Genomic DNA, 18,116 nt, shown 5'->3' with positions numbered 1-18,116 from the left:
GCATCGAGATTGCCGATGCCGTGGCTGAGTGTAGCGATGCCATCAGGTTCGAGTCCCTGCAGAGGGAGGATGCCGGTGTAGCGCGCGCGCGACAAACAAACACTAACTGTGAGAAAGATTTGAGATGAATTATATACAATTAAGTCAAGTCAAGGATTTAGACTGGGATCATTCAGTTTATTTATTGCAGACATCAGTTACATAAATGTGCTACGACAGAACCAAACACCAAACACGATGCCTCCAGTACAGTTTACCAAATAAATTAACATAAATTTATTAGATGTTAAATCACACGCTGAAGAGTCGATCCGTCTATTCGATTACTTATTCATATTCTTGTGTACTAACAAACCGTGATCCACAACAGCGGCGGCACCCCACCCTACATCCCTCTTCTGACATCCACCCGAAATAGAATATCAGCTGCACTTACAAGAGTGGATGTCAATATTCTATCAACGCTGATAATTTTTTTGAAATATATTGAGCTAATGTACAAAAATAGATGATTAAAGCTTAAATTTGCAGTTGGTGATTGAAAACCTTCAGCAGCCACAATGTCATTTATCCCCTTTGAAATTCCAGCTGCAGTACACTGTGAGTGTGCTTGGAGTTATCAGACTGATTACTCCAAGCTCAGGTGTTACCCCTAGAGTTTGCAGATATCTGCTGTCAATGTGTCTTTATTACTCCTATAGTCTGTATCACTATCACTTTATTCATCGTCTCGTTGTGTTCTGTAAACTATAGTGTAATAATTCTAACATACATTCCTGGATATAGCAGAATAAATAACTTACATAAATTACACTTCACTTTATTCATACAAATATCGATTTTATGCAAATTGATATCGATTATGATTTTATATGTAAATTACGACCATTCGATTTGTCTACATAAGGCGACATTCTTGTTGTTTTCCCGATTGACCGGCCCCTCCGGCTGCTGCACCAGCAACTCCGGAGAACACACCCGCCAGTAGATTTTCTGTCATAGCACCAACATCGGCATTTTCTTGCTGAAAATAGTATCAAAGATAACAACTATGAGCTATCATAAAAGGGTCGACGAGATCCTCGCCCCACCAGAGTCGACGAGATCCTCGCCCCACCACGGGTTAAACTCCAGTAGAAAATTTGTTATAAATAAATCTTTTACCAAATTCTTTAGTGATATTTGGACTCCACGATCTATTCTAGCGACGCCCCCTTGCGACTATTCTACTAACCACTGATATTTGAATATCGTCCGGTAGTTTGACATTAAGCCCCTGCAGTTTCTGACAAACTTTAGTTAAATCTACCGCTTGTTTCTCGTTTCCTTTCACGTCTTTTTCGTCGATTTTTTCGTCGCAAATTTCTGCTATTTCTTTATAATAAACTAAAGCTTGTTTGTATTTAGTTTTTTCGTCTGGACTCAAACTATCACCGTTCATCGCTAACCAGGCTGGGAGCTACAAATACAAAATCCGCTGGGGCTGCAGTTACTCATGATATTGCTGGTAAAATCAGGGTCCTAAATTGCTATAAACCTGGGCTCTGAATTGCTTTAAAGCTGGGCTCTGAATTGCTGTAAACCTGGGCACTGAATTGCCGAGAAGCTTATTTCAAAGTTATACTTAAATCAGAGTTTTCTATAAGGTGAGCTTAAACAGCAACTCATATGTAACTTGGTCTTTCAGTTGTACTTATCCGATTTTTTACTTTAGCTGACTATTAGGCTACTGGACTCACAATTACCCCTCACCCCCCCCCCTCACCACCCCCCTCACCACCCCGAGAGATGTAGATATCAATTACCTTTTCAATAACCGACTTTGAAACTGGTTGCATCATTTCTTTTGTATAGATACTTTTTATCATACCGTTGACCATATCTTTTATGGAGAAACCGGTTTCTTTGTCTTTTCCTCCCAACATCGCTTTGAACAAGTCGAACTCAGCATCAACGCCGCCTAGAGGAGCCTTACTACCCGCTGGGCTCTTAACACCAGTCTTACCAACCCCTTGTGCCTTTACACCACCACCGCCCGCACCGCCACCAGCAGCAGCAGCAGCAGCAGCAGCAGCAGCAGCAGATTGACGCACTATCGGAGTTTTGTTCGGCAATGTTTTCGATGTCATTTTTTTCTTCAATTGTTCGTTCAGTTCTGCGAAAAAGATTTCACACGATTTCAAAATGGCCGCCACAGATCCATGTATTTTGTATCTACAGTTCGTTATAACGCTGTCGTCGTTTTTCTGCCACCTCTCACCCTAAACGCTAACATTTTTTCAGAGAACAAATTCGCTAATTTAAACTCAAATTCAATGAAAATTCCATTGTTTATTTCGCCAAATTCGTTATAACGCCATATTCTCCAGCGGTGGCGTTAAAACCATAAACGACCTTTTTATCAAGAATTTGTATAATTTTCAAAATTACCTTTAAAGAATTCGTCATCAGAAGAATCAAGTTCTACCGATGAAGATGATTCTATTGAAACAGCATCGTCGTCATCCTCATCCTCATCATCATTTGTTCTTTCCTCCTTCTCTTCAACAATATTAAACTCTTTGGCTAATTGTGATACATACATTCCATTGTGTATCAATTTGACAACTTCATTGTTCTATAATTAATAGAGATTTAAACCGCAATCTCAGATAAACAATCCCTAAATTGGATGAGATCTTTTAAAGTTCAACATACCATGGACCGTATTTTCCAGAACCCCCCCCCCCCTCCCGACAATTAGGTAAAAGCACCCTTATTAGAAATAATCTCTAGGGAAGACATGATGTTTTTAGTGTTACATTATTGTTGTATCATTTTTTTGTACCTTCACTCTTTCTCGCACTTTTTTGATCCATATTTTTAGTCGGGCCCGGTAGGTTTTGTGTATCAGAAAAACTCCTGAAATACAGAATTGATAACTTTGTAGAAGCTTGAATCACATCCCCCCTCCCGTCGTCAATGGGTAGGCTATCGTTCCCTTATCGCTAAAGATGACCTCTTTCTTGCCCCGACCGGCAATGGGATCCGAAAAGTAATCAGAGATAACAACACTTGTATGGGTATTATTAGTTGCCGCACCTGACTGGTCACCAGTTGCCACACCTGACTGGTCACCAGTTGCCACACCTGACTGGTCACCAGTTGCCACACCTGACTGGTCACCAGTTGCCACACCTGACTGGTCACCAGTTGCCACACCTGACTGGTCACCAGTTGCCACACTTGACTGGTCACCAGTTGCCACACCTGACTGGTTACCAGTCATCCCACCTGACTGGTCAATAGTCGCCACATTGACCAGACAAACTGACGAACGTAGTTAATCACTACTGGTCTATGGTCTAGTGGTTGGCATACTCGTCTGGCACGCTGGAGATCGAAGGTTCGAGTCCTGCAAGGGTTGGGATCATTGGTGAAACTAGGGTTAGGGTTACGGGTGACCTAGGGTTAGAGTTGAGCACCTGGGGTTAGTGATATTTTGGCAGACCTGGGGCCGGTTTTATAGACTGGTAACTGTATTGTCTGTTGGGCTTATGCATTTCTTTTGTGGGAAAAATCTAATTTTTGGAACAAAGACATGACAACACGATACCAACTGATACCTTGCTACCTATCGGTGTAGGTTAGTGAGTCAACAGACTTATAGGAACCCTTTCCCAGGTCTATTCCACCGCCCTGAAACCAGTCTTGGTTTGATACAAACCTGCTGAAGATGGTTCCGGTTTTTTAAATGATTTAAATGCGGTTAAAACGTCATAGATTTTAAAAGCATCTTCTCGACTCAGCACAATAGAATCCTCGCGCTGTTGTTTACGCACAGGTTGTTGTTTCTCACTGCTGCCGCCAGTTCTTTGTTTCGACTTTGATTTCCGTAAAGACGACATGTTTTTATCAACAACCTCCTGAAAAAAACTACTTCCAATTTCTTGTAACTTCGTTACATGCAACACTTGTAGATAAAGATAACACTTAGAACAGATCCTGATTTATTTTCCAGTTGCCTGAAATTAGTCTAAGTTAGAATTGAGGCTCCCGTGCTGCTTTCATCAGTTCTAACAATATTAAAACTGATGAAATACAAGATACAGATCAAAGTTTTCATTAGACACGAGGAGATAATATCATTAAGTTTTGAATTTTGAAGTTAAGTCATTTTCCGTAGTGGTTTGTGTATTGACTCCTGTGCTACATATGTATCGACGAGTAGCGCCCGAAAAGTAACGTAATTTCTAATAAAATCAAGTTAAATCCACTGAGTACAGTATTACCTACAAGTATTACCTATTTTTTTACCTGAACTGTAATGAAAAAGATGTCCTGAACCCGTAGTTGACTGTGGTTTGTGTATAGTACTGATATAATACAGTTCAAACCTGTCACACTCCTATACACTATAATACATATACACATAATCAGTGTATGCAATAAAAAGGGTGAAAATCTGACATATTCAAAACTCGTTCTTTATAAACATATATCCGAAAATATTCTCACCACAGGCTTAACACAGTTACACATATAACTATATGCGTGATCCAGTTCCACAGTTCTGGACCCAGTTCCACAGTTCTGGGCTCAGTTCAACAGGTTCTGGATCCAGTTCCACAGTTCTGGACCCAGTTCCACAGTTGTGGACTCAGTTCCACAGTTCTGGATCCAGTTCCACAGTTCTGGACTCAGTTCCACAATTCTAGATCCAGTTCCACAGTTCTGTATCTAGTTCCACAGTTCTGGATCCAGTTCCACAGTTCTGGAACCAGTTCCACAGTTCAGGATCCAGTTCCACAGTTCTGGATCCAGTTCCACAGTTCTGGAACCAGTTCCACAGTTCTGGATCCAGTTCCACAGTTCTGGATCCAGTTCCACAGTTCTGGAACCAGTTCCACAGTTCTGGACCCAGTTCCACAGTTCTGGATCCAGTTCCACAGTTCTGGATCCAGTTCCACAGTTCTGGATCCAGTTCCACAGTTCTGGACCCAGTTCCACAGTTCTGGGCTCAGTTCAACAGGTTCTGGATCCAGTTCCACAGTTCTGGGCTACAGTTCCACAGTTCTGGGCTCAGTTCCACAGTTCTGGATCCAGTTCCACAGTTCTGGACTCAGTTCAATAGTTCTGGATCCAGTTCCACAGTTCTGGATCCAGTTCCACAGTTCTGGATCCAGTTCCACAGTTCTGGACCCAGTTCCACAGTTCTGGGCTCAGTTCCACAGTTCTGGATCCAGTTCCACAGTTCTGGGCTCAGTTCCACAGTTCTGGATCCAGTTCCACAGTTCTGGACTCAGTTCAATAGTTCTGGATCCAGTTCCACAGTTCTGGATCCAGTTCCACAGTTCTGGGCTCAGTTCCACAGGTTCTGGATCCAGTTCCACAGTTCTGGGCTACAGTTCCACAGTTCTGGACCCAGTTCCACAGTTCTGGATCCAGTTCCACAGTTCTGGACCCAGTTCCACAGTTCTGGGCTCAGTTCCACAGTTCTGGATCCAGTTCCACAGTTCTGAACCCAGTTCCACAGTTCTGGGCTCAGTTCCACAGGTTCTGGATCCAGTTCCACAGTTCTGGACCCAGTTCCACAGTTCTGGATCCAGTTCCACAGTTCTGAACCCAGTTCCACAGTTCTGGGCTCAGTTCCACAGGTTCTGGATCCAGTTCCACAGTTCTGGACCCAGTTCCACAGTTCTGGATCCAGTTCCACAGTTCTGAACCCAGTTCCACAGTTCTGGGCTCAGTTCCACAGGTTCTGGATCCAGTTCCACAGTTCTGGGCTACAGTTCCACAGTTCTGTATCCAGTTCCATAGTTCTGGATCCAGTTCCACAGCTCAGGATCCAGTTCCACAGTTTTTGATCCAGTTCCACAGCTCAGGATCCAGTTCCACAGTTCTGGATCCAGTTCCACAGTTCTGGGCTCAGTTCCACAGTTCTGGATCCAGTTCCACAGTTCTGGACTCAGTTCAATAGTTCTGGATCCAGTTCCACAGTTCTGGATCCAGTTCCACAGTTCTGGATCCAGTTCCACAGTTCTGGGCTCAGTTCCACAGTTCTGGATCCAGTTCCACAGTTCTGGGCTCAGTTCCACAGGTTCTGGATCCAGTTCCACAGTTCTGGGCTACAGTTCCACAGTTCTGGACCCAGTTCCACAGTTCTGGATCCAGTTCCACAGTTCTGGATCCACAGTTGCACAGTTTTCAGTTCGGGTTTTGATTAAATGGAGTCAGAATTAGTTCATCTCCGACCGAGTGAAATCTCACAGAACATTGACACAGTAACGCAATGTCTTCTAAAAACATTGTTATAAAATATTTTATTTCTTTTCTCAATACAATATAACGTAATAACTACAATATACAAATAAGTACAATGTTTATAGATAATATATTACACTGTAATACATTAATTCAATGTACAAAATATTGCAATAAATAAACATCAGGAAAATCGATAAAAATGAATTTAATTCATTTCGTTTTTATATCAACATTTTATCCAATTGAAGCAAAAATTACATTCAACATTTTTTTTCACTTTCATAGAAATTTCTTCATAGAAGTTTTTTATAAATAATTTGATGAAATATCAGCAGTTGTGACGTCAATGTCTCTTACGTAATTTCAGGGATCTCTGATTAAATCAAATGTCGGATTGTCGAAGTCGAGAGACTGCGTTGGATGCGTTGTATTTAATTGTAAATAATTCCCGGATTGATTTCGCCTGCAAAATTAGAAATCAGAGAATCAATAAATCAAATTTTGAAAATCTAAATTCAACACAAATTAATACGTTATTATTGTTACCTATTTCTGCATAACTGAACGATCAATATAAAACTAACCGCTACTATTATTAACCCGCTTGCCAGAGCTGCTGTTAGGACTAACGCTTCAAATAAAAACATATACATTGAAACAGTTGAAATATTGATGAACAAATGAATTCTAATGAATTTAAGATTTAACTGATATTAATTACCGGATGGTGAATCAGTTGTGGTCGATTCGGTTGATTGATCTGGAATCGATGTAAGGGGCTTCGTTTCTTCTGAGGTTGACGTCACGTCTGGTGATGTTGTAGGAACTGATGACGTCACGTCTGGTGATGTTGTAGGAACTGATGACGTCACGTCTGGGGATGTTGTAGGAACAGATGACGTCACGTCTGGTGATTTTGTAGGAACTGATGACGTCACGTCTGGTGATTTTGTAGGAACTGATGACGTCACGTCTGGTGATTTTGTAGGAACTGATGACGTCACGTCTGGTGATGTTGTAGGAACTGATGACGTCACGTCTGGTGATGTTGTAGGAACTGATGACGTCACGTCTGGTGATGTTGTAGGAACTGATGACGTCAGGTCTGGTGAAGTTATAGTAGGCTGGACTGTGGTAGTTGTAGTAGGCTGGACTGTGGTAGTTGTAGTAGGCTGGACTGTGGTAGTTGTAGTAGGCTGGACTGTGGTAGTTGTAGTAGGCTGGACTGTGGTAGTTGGAGGCTGGACTGTGGTGGTTGCAGTAGGCTGGACTGTGGTAGTTGCAGTAGGCTGGACTGTGGTAGTTGCAGTAGGCCGGACTGTGGTAGTTGTAGTAGGCTGGACTGTGGTAGTTGTAGTAGGCTGGAGTGTGGTAGTTGCAGTAGGCCGGACTGTGGTAGTTGTAGTAGGCTGGACTGTGGTAGTTGTAGTAGGCTGGACTGTGATAGTTGTAGTAGGCTGGAGTGTGGTAGTTGTAGTGGGCTGGACTGTGGTAGTTGTAGTAGGCTGGAGTGTGGTAGTTGTAGTGGGCTGGACTGTGGTAGTTGTAGTAGGCTGGAGTGTGGTAGTTGTAGTAGGCTGGACTGCAGTAGTTGTAGTAGGCTGGACTGTGGTAGTTGTAGTAGGCTGGACTGTGGTAGTTGTAGTAGGCTGGAGTGTGGTAGTTGTAGTAGGCTGGAGTGTGGTAAGTGTAGTAGGCTGGAGTGTGGTAGTTGTAGTAGGCTGGAGTGTGGTAGTTGTAGTAGGCTGGAGTGTGGTAGTTGTAGTAGGCTGGAGTGTGGAAGTTGTAGTAGGCTGGAGTGTGGAAGTTGTAGTAGGCTGGAGTGTGGTAGTTGTAGTAGGCTGGAGTGGGGTAGTTGTAGTAGGGTGGAGTGTGGTAGTTGCAGTAGGCCGGACTGTGGTAGTTGTAGTAGGCTGGACTGCGGTAGTTGTAGTAGGCTGGACTGTGGTAGTTGTAGTAGGCCGCAGTGTGGTAGTTGTAGTAGGCTGGAGTGTGGTAGTTGTAGTAGGCTGGAGTGTGGTAGTTGTAGTAGGCCGCAGTGTGGTAGTTGTAGTAGGCTGGAGTGTGGTAGTTGTAGTGGGCTGGACTGTGGTAGTTGTAGTAGGCTGGACTGTGGTAGTTGTAGTAGGCTGGAGTGTGGTAGTTGTAGTAGGCCGCAGTGTGGTAGTTGTAGTAGGCTGGACTGTGGTAGTTGTAGTAGGCTGGAGTGGGGTAGTTGTAGTAGGCTGGAGTGTGGTAGTTGTAGTAGGCTGGACTGTGGTAGTTGTAGTAGGCTGGACTGTGGTAGTTGTAGTAGGCTGGACTGTGGTAGTTGTAGTAGGCTGGAGTGTGGTAGTTGTAGTAGGCTGGAGTGTGGTAGTTGTAGTAGGCTGGACTGTGGTAGTTGTAGTAGGCTGGACTGTGGTAGTTGTAGTAGGCTGGACTGTGGTAGTTGTAGTAGGCTGGACTGCAGTAGTTGCTGTCGATACCTGATCTACAATAAAAGAATCAGTCACTAATGTCGCCCACTGTTCGAATAGTTATATGACGTAATACATACGTTCTATACAACTATATATAATGATATAATGATCATCTCTTTGTTAGCGTTCGAGGATGTTATCGATTATTTTCAGGCTGTCTGTTGTCTGCTGTCTATTATCTATTTAAAAACTGTCTAATTCATATCATTCATGATAATGGTGAAATGATAGAGACAATTCAAAACTTCAAAGAAAATTATCTCCCTCTCTCCTCCCTTCTCCCTCTCTCCCTTTCTCTCTCCCTGTACCCCCTCTCTACTCTCTCTCTCTCCATTCTCGTCTCGATTCCACACAGTCAATGACCCAGGGTACTATGACAATAAGGGCATTAATTCTCAACCTAGGACTATCTATGCTCATGGTTAACAGTCGTTTAGAGAGGGTAAGTTGTATAATAAATGTGATACTACTTTAAAACTAAAGAACTACACACATTTGAAATCGAAACTTCATCAAGTTTTGTATCATCAGGAACTAGTTCTACAATTGTTGGGTTAAACTTGATTCTTCACATTGAAAATGAACTACTGTGTGACCCCCTCCATACCTGTCATGTGTGATCCCCCTCCATACCTGTCATGTGTGATCCCCCTACATACCTGTCATGTGTGACCCCCTACATACCTGTCATGTGTGATCCCCTCCATACCTGTCATGTGTGATCCCCCTACATACCTGTCATGTGTGACCCCCTACATACCTGTCATGTGTGATCCCCTCCATACCTGTCATGTGTGATCCCCCTACATACCTGTCATGTGTGATCCCCCTACATACCTGTCATGTGTGACCCCCTACATACCTGTCATGTGTGATCCCCCTCCATACCTGTCATGTGTGACCCCCTACATACCTGTCATGTGTGATCCCCCTCCATACCTGTCATGTGTGATCCCCCTCCATACCTGTCATGTGTGACCCCCCCCCCCCTCCATACCTGTCATGTGTGATCCCCCTCCATACCTGTCATGTGTGATCCCCCTCCATACCTGTCATGTGTGATCCCCCTACATACCTGTCATGTGTGATCCCCTACATACCTGTCATGTGTGACCCCCTACATACCTGTCATGTGTGATCCCCCTACATACCTGTCATGTGTGATCCCCCTCCATACCTGTCATGTGTGATCCCCCTACATACCTGTCATGTGTGACCCCCCCCCCCCCCCCTCCATACCTGTCATGTGTGATCCCCCTCCATACCTGTCATGTGTGATCCCCCTACATACCTGTCATGTGTGACCCCCTCCATACCTGTCATGTGTGATCCCCCTCCATACCTGTCATGTGTGATCCCCTCCATACCTGTCATGTGTGATCCCCCTCCATACCTGTCATGTGTGATCCCCTCCATACCTGTCATGTGTGATCCCCTCCATACCTGTCATGTGTGATCCCCCTCCATACCTGCCATGTGTGATCCCCCTCCATACCTGTCATGTGTGATCCCCTCCATACCTGTCATGTGTGACCCCCTCCATACCTGTCATGTGTGATCCCCCTACATACCTGTCATGTGTGATCCCCCTACATACCTGTCATGTGTGACCCCCCCTCCATACCTGTCATGTGTGATCCCCCTCCATACCTGTCATGTGTGATCCCTCCATACCTGTCATGTGTGATCCCCCTCCATACCTGTCATGTGTGATCCCCCTCCATACCTGTCATGTGTGATCCCTCCATACCTGTCATGTGTGATCCCTCCATACCTGTCATGTGTGATCCCCCTCCATACCTGTCATGTGTGATCCCTCCATACCTGTTTTTAGTGGTAACACCACCAATAACAAACAAACAGCCAGCACATATAAATCCATCCTCACAGGTATAATATATATTTCAATATGACCAGCTAGATTCTACATACAGGTATTTGATCTGTGATTGTGTTTATAGTCTGTTCTTGTCTTTGTCGTTATCAGTTTTAAGTTCACAAAGATAAGCATAATCAAACGTTTCCCTTTCTTTCGATTATAGCTGAAAATTCCTTCATTCGTTTTTTTATAGTTTCACTAGTTTTATATCAAGTTTTATGTCTACATTTTTTTAAAGAATTTTTTTAATTTTTTAAGCAAATTCTTGTGTTATAAACTTTGCGCACCTGGTATTGTTAGTGATTTTAGACTAATCAACTTTCTTGAAGAGTTGAAGATCGAGGTTAATTCGAGATTTCCATTGTTTTGGTTGCTCGGTGAAATCCAACAGTCGATGATGAAAACATCAAATTTGCAGTTTCATTTCATCAGAGTTTATCGAGTAATTTCCCCTTTTCTGATAAATGTGACTTTTAATCTGAACTCTGAAACAATCAGTCAATGAATGTTGTAATCATCAACAGTAGGTTTTGTTTCTGAATAAACTCTGAATTATACCGAGATCGAGACATGTTTGGTTCCTCTCTCGGTTGCCACGCGGATGTATCCTCAAATTAGGGTTATTCTACCCTACAGTTTACACATGAAAGGGCTCCGGGTTAGGGCTGCAGTTTTTGTGGTTCCGTCAATCCGGGCAGGAAGAGTTTCCGCCATTTTGTTTTCAATCAGTGCGCATGCTCCCAAACAGCGTCTACTGTGGCGATATGTGATGAATTTCTTGGACCTGATAGAAACATTGAACAATAACTTTCATACAGATTAATAAATTTATAATATTCATTATCAATATCATAGGTACAAGCAAAACTATAGTGCGATACTGGTCACGTGTGTCTGATTTTAACAGAACCGGTGGCAGAATATGATACAATTGCATATATACAGTTAGATTACATTAGTACTTATATATTGAGGACATGGCGCTTCATCGCTGCCATTTCGATTATAAAGAAATATTAGTTATAAGTTACTAAACGTCTTACAATGATTTGTTATGTCCTTATCGCGGATTCCTCTGAACCTGATTCAAAGAATTCTCGATATCAGAACAGACGTAAGCTTGACAACATTTAATTGATTCCATTGATTATAGTGATCCGGGAGGTCTCAGTTTCACAGTCTTCAGTTGAGTCCGAAAGCGATCTTGAATCTTGAGGATTGGTCTCAAGTTGTTAGATTATCTACAGAACTGAGCTGGTGTTAGGACTGGACTGGAGCCCCGACTGTGAAACTGGTCCCAGGGAGTCTGTTATTCATCATATTACTAATAACTTTTTATTTATTTATTTTACATCACTTTTGCTTACTACAACTTTATTTAGGTCATCTTTGCAAAGTCAGGCATGTTTATACCAGATTTCTACCACGTTATAGCGATTGGGTCCGGCTTGTTTTGGATATCGAGAGACTGAACAAAATATCGTGTTACACCTAACACATTCTTAATTAAAGTAGCCTGGTGTAAACCGGGTGTAGAATAGAAGAGACGGATAGTACTTTATAGGTGTGACTAGTTTTTTTAACTAGTTTTTCGACCTTTGATCTAGATACGTATATTTACAACTACTATTAGGTGAGTGATGAAACTACATTAGTAACGAAATCTCTCGTGCGTCAAATATACTAGTTAAACCTAGATAGTACTACTCGTGTCTCATTGTATTCATTCTAATCCTCCAGATTCTGTGACCCGATACGACGCCATATAACTATTAAGATAATCAATTGCACAAATTGTGTTGGGGTCGGATTTCAAACGACAAATTCGATCTGTTAACAAGTTGATTTCGCCGATAGGACTTGGAAACGATAAACTACCATCAGTATTAACTCTTGTCTGATAAACCAGTGTCTTACTGTTGTCGAAAGAAATAAACACAATAATGTAGGAACTTGTCGGACAAAACAGACTGACCAATGAATATGTTCCCTTTTTGCAAAGGTTCGTTCTATGTTTTACAATAAGTTGGGCAGCATCTTGTGTAACATGATACAGAACTGCTTCTTCCCTGCTGCCATCGTCATGTCGTATATAACAGACAAGAATAATTTCTGCGTTCAGTGTTGTTATGATATCTCTGATCGTACTATCAACGGTAAGCGCCATCTTTGATTGTTTATCAATAAACCTGGTATTGGTATCTGCTCCTGCGGTGACCGGTTTGATTTTGAAATACGTAAGTACATTCTCGCTGCCAATGTATAACTGGTTGTTTGTAATGAAACAAGCATTAATGCTGATGATCCCAGGCAATGTTGGGACAAACCCGGTACACTTGTAAACCTGTTGCCCGGCTGCTGCTGCTGCTGCTGCTGCTCCTGCTGCTGTTGTTACTAAGCTAAACCGGTGGACGCTTATCTTATCCGTATCTTTGCAGAACGCATACAACAAATCAGTTTCATAATCCAGTCTTACTACAGAAAGATTCGACATGTTTACAAATATTGAATCAGTATCAATTTCAACAAGTCGTTCATCCACAATTGTATCTCTATCAAGCATTATGTTACCATCCGGCAAGGCTGTTATAAAACCATTGTTATTGGAAATTTCATTTCCCCTGAATTCAGTAATTTCGAAGGTTTTATTCGGACGATCTTCTATCGCAGCTACGGCCTCACTTCCGACCCCTCCCACAGCTCCCTGTCGAGTAGTTGTGCCTTCATCCAACTCTCCCAGAACAACTGATTTTGAAAGTGCTACTTCATTAGGCTTGAAACAAATATTCACATTTTCAACTTGAGTTGCTTCAACCAATGCGTCAACATCACCAACAGCGAACTTTATATGATCATTAGTGAACTCTTCTATATCCTCTACATCTATTTTACCTTGTTCCAGCGACGACTCAAACATCGTCAACTTGTTCAAACATTTCGTCACCTTCTTCAGCGCATCCTTCGAGATTCCCTGTAATTCCTGTCGCCTGATATCAATCTTTGACTTGTACTCTTCATACCAAACATCTAGTTGTATTTTCATGTTGTCCACAGATAGTTTAATATCTTGTTCTACACTCAGTAGTTCAGCCATCCTCTCCTGTGTTGTGTTACTGATATTAGCGACAAGATCAGTCAACATTGTCTTGTGAGTCTCAATATTCTTCATCGACTTTTGAAGCGCCATGATTTACTCTGAAAATAGAGAGACACCTGGTGTGAGTTACTGGAGTCACTAAGTGAAAATACTTATAGTATCGACCAGCTAGGCTTAAACAAGTTGCTCACACTAGGAAAACCAATGCCTGGCCTGTGTTTTATATGAATATTTTGAAGCTACAATTTTTGGGGGCTGGGAGGTTTTGTCCACCCCCCCCCCCCCCATTCCAAATCGCTGGATCCAGACCTGTGTATATTGTAAACTCATACAAAATTAACGAAAGCGAAAGAAGCAATTGCAAAGCTATGAATCAGGTGGTATGTCTTGCGCAGTGTATAATCAGGTGGTGATTCTTTTACTTACCTTCTAATGAAACTTTATCTGACTATGTTTTTGTGGAGAGACGATTTAACACGTTATGCCTGTAGTTGTGCTTGCGTCATACGTGTCGTCATGGTACCACTGCGCACCGAGTTTCAGATTCAAGTCAATGAAAACAAGTAGTGAATGTCGAGTTGATTGTGAACGACCTATATGCAAATGTATAAAATGCTCATTAAAATGTTTAAAAAGGAAATTTATTTTTATTAAAATCAAATGACGCAACGTTTTTCGCACACAAAAACAGCTTTGCTGTCTCTGTCTGTCTGCTGTCTATTATCTATTTGAAAACTGTCTAATTCATATCATTCGATGATAATAGTGAGATGATAGAGACAATTCAAAACTTCAAAGAAAATTCTCTCCCTCTCTCCTCCCTTCTCCCTCTCTCCTACCCTCTCCCCTCCCTTCTCCCTCTAACTCTCTCTCCCTCTCTCCTCCCTTCTCCCTCTCTCCTACCCTCTCTCCTCCCTTCTCCTTCTCTCTCCTCCCCCTCCCTTCTCTCTCTCTCTCACTATGCCCCCCTCTCTTTCTTTTCTCCTTTCTCCAGTCAGGCATTGGTTGGTCAGGGTAAAATGGAAAAATTGAAATCGAAACCAAAACTGCGATTAACTTTTGTATCATCATGATCCAGAATTCGACGGGTTTTAGTTGAAGTTGACTCAAGAGTCAAATCCCAGTTGCACAGTTGTGATTGTAAGACTCGACTATAGTTAATTCATAGGAAAACGAACTAAGTTTAAGTTGCAAATTAATGTAACACTTAAATTCTGGGCCCAATTTTAGAATACGGGTTTATAGTGCAGGGTGTAGGAACATATTACATGCGTTGGTTGTGATTCGGTTCTTTATTTTGAAGTGATTCGAAGACTGTACATGTTACATGGTATACTGGTCGGACGACTGGTCGGACGATTGGACAACTGGTCGACTGGTCGGATGACCGGTCAACTAGTTGACTGGACGACCGTCAGCATCACCATCACTACCATCATCACCATCTGCCTCATCTCCGCCATCTCCAGCATAGCTGTCATAACCATGCTCTACCCCGTCCCATCCCTACCAGATTCATCAGCATCACCATTGTTATCATCATCACCATAGGCTTCACATAGTTGTGTGGAGTGGTATCATCATCACCACCATCTTCCCCTGCATCATCATCACCCCTGCCATCTCCACCACCCTTATGACTGACAATTCAATCACCGTCATATCCACTTTCTCATCCCTATATCCACCATCTCATCCCCCTATCCACCATCTCATCCCCCTATCCACCATCTCATCCCCCTATCCACCATCAAATCGACCCCCTATCCACTATTTCCACCTTCTCATCCACCATCTCCACGATCGCCACTACCACCTATTGAACCAGTCATCCAGTCTGGGTTATTCTACCTCAAAGGTCTGACAACCAGTTACGTTTAGGTTCCTCTAGTTCACCAAGCGGAAAGCCAGCTCGAATTCATTTAACCTCATGGTTTAGGCCTGAACTCTAAGGGCTACATCTGTTTGTGGTACGGTTAATTCAGACTACAAACAGCATCAGCAATGTTTCCAGGTTTCGAATCCGTGTGGGAGCTAAGGGGAGATGTGAGGCTATAGTTGTGCGGAGTGGTAAACCTGGGAACATGTGATGAATTTCCTTGGATCGATAGAAACTCTGAACACATAACTAACTATAACTATTGTTATAATCACTAATACAGAAATGTTTGAAAATGATTATTGATATCATACATGAAAACATACTTCAAGAGAAAAGAAAAATTACAGTAAGACACAGGTCACTTGTCTGATTTTGACAGAAACCTTCAATAGAAGTCAATGAAAAGCTTTTGGAAAGAAAGTGCAAATAAAATGAACTCAGCCACCAAAGTCTGTGAGTTACTGTAAACAGATTCACTATTTATCTAATACGAAGTGTTTTGTGTTTTTATACATTTAGCTGTTCAAGAAACCGACGGCAAAACATAATGATACAGTTTCTATGCACAGTTAAATTACATTAGTATCTGTCGAATATATGGAGCTCATTGCTGCCATTTTGATTATAGAACAATTTCAAAAACAAGTCTCTTCTCAATGTTGATTTATTACATTATTAATTTCCGAAGACAAAGAGAAATTCATTGTTAAATCGGTTCAAAAATAACCTTGGAACATCTAATTGGTTCCAGTGACCCAGGTCCCAGTTTCACAGTCTTATTAAGTCCAAAAATATTTTTGAATCTTGATTTTGATCTGAAGTTGTTAAATTTGTACAACAGAACTAAGATGGTCTTAAACTGGTCGTCTGTAATCCAAGAGCCACGACTGTGTAACTGGTCCCTCATGTCATCGATCCTATAAATGATAACTTGTAGGCTGGAGTGTGGTAGTTGTAGTAGGCTGGACTGTGGTAGTTGTAGTAGGCTGGACTGTGGTAGTTGTAGTAGGCTGGACTGTGGTAGTTGTAGTAGGCTGGACTGTGGTAGTTGTAGTAGGCTGGACTGCAGTAGTTGCTGTCGATACCTGATCTACAATAAAAGAATCAGTCACTAATGTCGCCCACTGTTCGAATAGTTATATGACGTAATACATACGTTCTATACAACTATATATAATGATATAATGATCATCTCTTTGTTAGCGTTCGAGGATGTTATCGATTATTTTCAGGCTGTCTGTCTGCTGTCTATTATCTATTTAAAAACTGTCTAATTCATATCATTCATGATAATGGTGAAATGATAGAGACAATTCAAAACTTCAAAGAAAATTCCCCTCTCTCCTCCCTTCTCCCTCTCTCCCTTTCTCTCTCCCTGTACCCCCTCTCTACTCTCTCTCTCTCCATTCTCGTCTCGATTCCACACAGTCAATGACCCAGGGTACTATGACAATAAGGGCATTAATTCTCAACCTAGGACTATCTATGCTCATGGTTAACAGTCGTTTAGAGAGGGTAAGTTGTATAATAAATGTGATACTACTTTAAAACTAAAGAACTACACACATTTGAAATCGAAACTTCATCAAGTTTTGTATCATCAGGAACTAGTTCTACAATTGTTGGGTTAAACTTGATTCTTCACATTGAAAATGAACTACTGTGTGATCCCCCTCCATACCTGTCATGTGTGATCCCCCTCCATACCTGTCATGTGTGATCCCCCTACATACCTGCCATGTGTGATCCCCCTCCATACCTGTCATGTGTGATCCCCCTCCATACCTGTCATGTGTGATCCCTCCATACCTGCCATGTGTGATCCCCCTCCATACCTGTCATGTGTGATCCCCTCCATACCTGTCATGTGTGATCCCCCTACATACCTGTCATGTGTGATCCCCCTCCATACCTGTCATGTGTGATCCCCCTCCATACCTGTCATGTGTGACCCCCTACATACCTGTCATGTGTGATCCCCCTCCATACCTGTCATGTGTGATCCCTCCATACCTGCCATGTGTGATCCCCCTCCATACCTGTCATGTGTGATCCCCTCCATACCTGTCATGTGTGATCCCTCCATACCTGTTTTTAGTGGTAACACCACCAATAACAAACAAACAGCCAGCACATATAAATCCATCCTCACAGGTATAATATATATTTCACTATGACCAGCTAGATTCTACATACAGGTATTTGATCTGTGATTGTGTTTATAGTCTGTTCTTGTCTTTGTCGTTATCAGTTTTAAGTTCACAAAGATAAGCATAATCAAACGTTTCCCTTTCTTTCGATTATAGCTGAAAATTCCTTCATTCGTTTTTTTATAGTTTCACTAGTTTTATATCAAGTTTTATGTCTACATTTTTTTAAAGAATTTTTTTAATTTTTTAAGCAAATTCTTGTGTTATAAACTTTGCGCACCTGGTATTGTTAGTGATTTTAGACTAATCAACTTTCTTGAAGAGTTGAAGATCGAGGTTAATTCGAGATTTCCATTGTTTTGGTTGCTCGGTGAAATCCAACAGTCGATGATGAAAACAT

The 18,116-nt window shown here is 42.0% G+C and overlaps 3 protein-coding genes across 3 annotated transcripts; all 3 read right to left on the bottom strand.

Annotated features, from left to right (window-relative positions):
- Positions 1 to 216: 216 nt before the first annotated feature.
- Positions 217 to 4,545, bottom strand: LOC141907108 (uncharacterized). Its single transcript, XM_074796676.1, has 8 exons — positions 4,498 to 4,545; positions 4,285 to 4,394; positions 3,707 to 3,905; positions 2,828 to 2,901; positions 2,431 to 2,617; positions 1,806 to 2,155; positions 1,235 to 1,459; positions 217 to 1,024 (listed from the first exon to the last, which is right to left on the bottom strand). Exons 3-8 carry the CDS (start codon positions 3,885 to 3,887, stop codon positions 899 to 901), a joined length of 1,143 nt encoding a protein of 380 aa, XP_074652777.1. The 5' UTR covers positions 3,888 to 3,905; positions 4,285 to 4,394; positions 4,498 to 4,545; the 3' UTR covers positions 217 to 898.
- A 2,064-nt stretch (positions 4,546 to 6,609) lies between these two features.
- LOC141907107 (uncharacterized) lies at positions 6,610 to 17,306 on the bottom strand. The gene is made up of 5 exons (XM_074796675.1): positions 17,300 to 17,306; positions 16,535 to 16,656; positions 8,166 to 8,687; positions 7,633 to 7,967; positions 6,610 to 6,709 (listed from the first exon to the last, which is right to left on the bottom strand). Exons 1-5 carry the CDS (start codon positions 17,304 to 17,306, stop codon positions 6,610 to 6,612), a joined length of 1,086 nt encoding a protein of 361 aa, XP_074652776.1.
- On the bottom strand, positions 11,402 to 14,187 carry LOC141907623 (uncharacterized). Its single transcript, XM_074797331.1, has 2 exons — positions 14,111 to 14,187; positions 11,402 to 13,782 (listed from the first exon to the last, which is right to left on the bottom strand). Exon 2 carries the CDS (start codon positions 13,772 to 13,774, stop codon positions 12,311 to 12,313), a length of 1,464 nt encoding a protein of 487 aa, XP_074653432.1. The 5' UTR covers positions 13,775 to 13,782; positions 14,111 to 14,187; the 3' UTR covers positions 11,402 to 12,310.
- Positions 17,307 to 18,116: the final 810 nt, after the last annotated feature.

The sequence above is a fragment of the Tubulanus polymorphus genome, chromosome 6 (genome assembly GCF_964204645.1).
Source record: "Tubulanus polymorphus chromosome 6, tnTubPoly1.2, whole genome shotgun sequence".
Lineage (NCBI taxonomy): Eukaryota > Metazoa > Nemertea > Palaeonemertea > Tubulaniformes > Tubulanidae > Tubulanus > Tubulanus polymorphus.
Note: the sequence above shows the minus strand (reverse complement) of the source record. Positions and strands in the feature narration are given on the sequence as shown.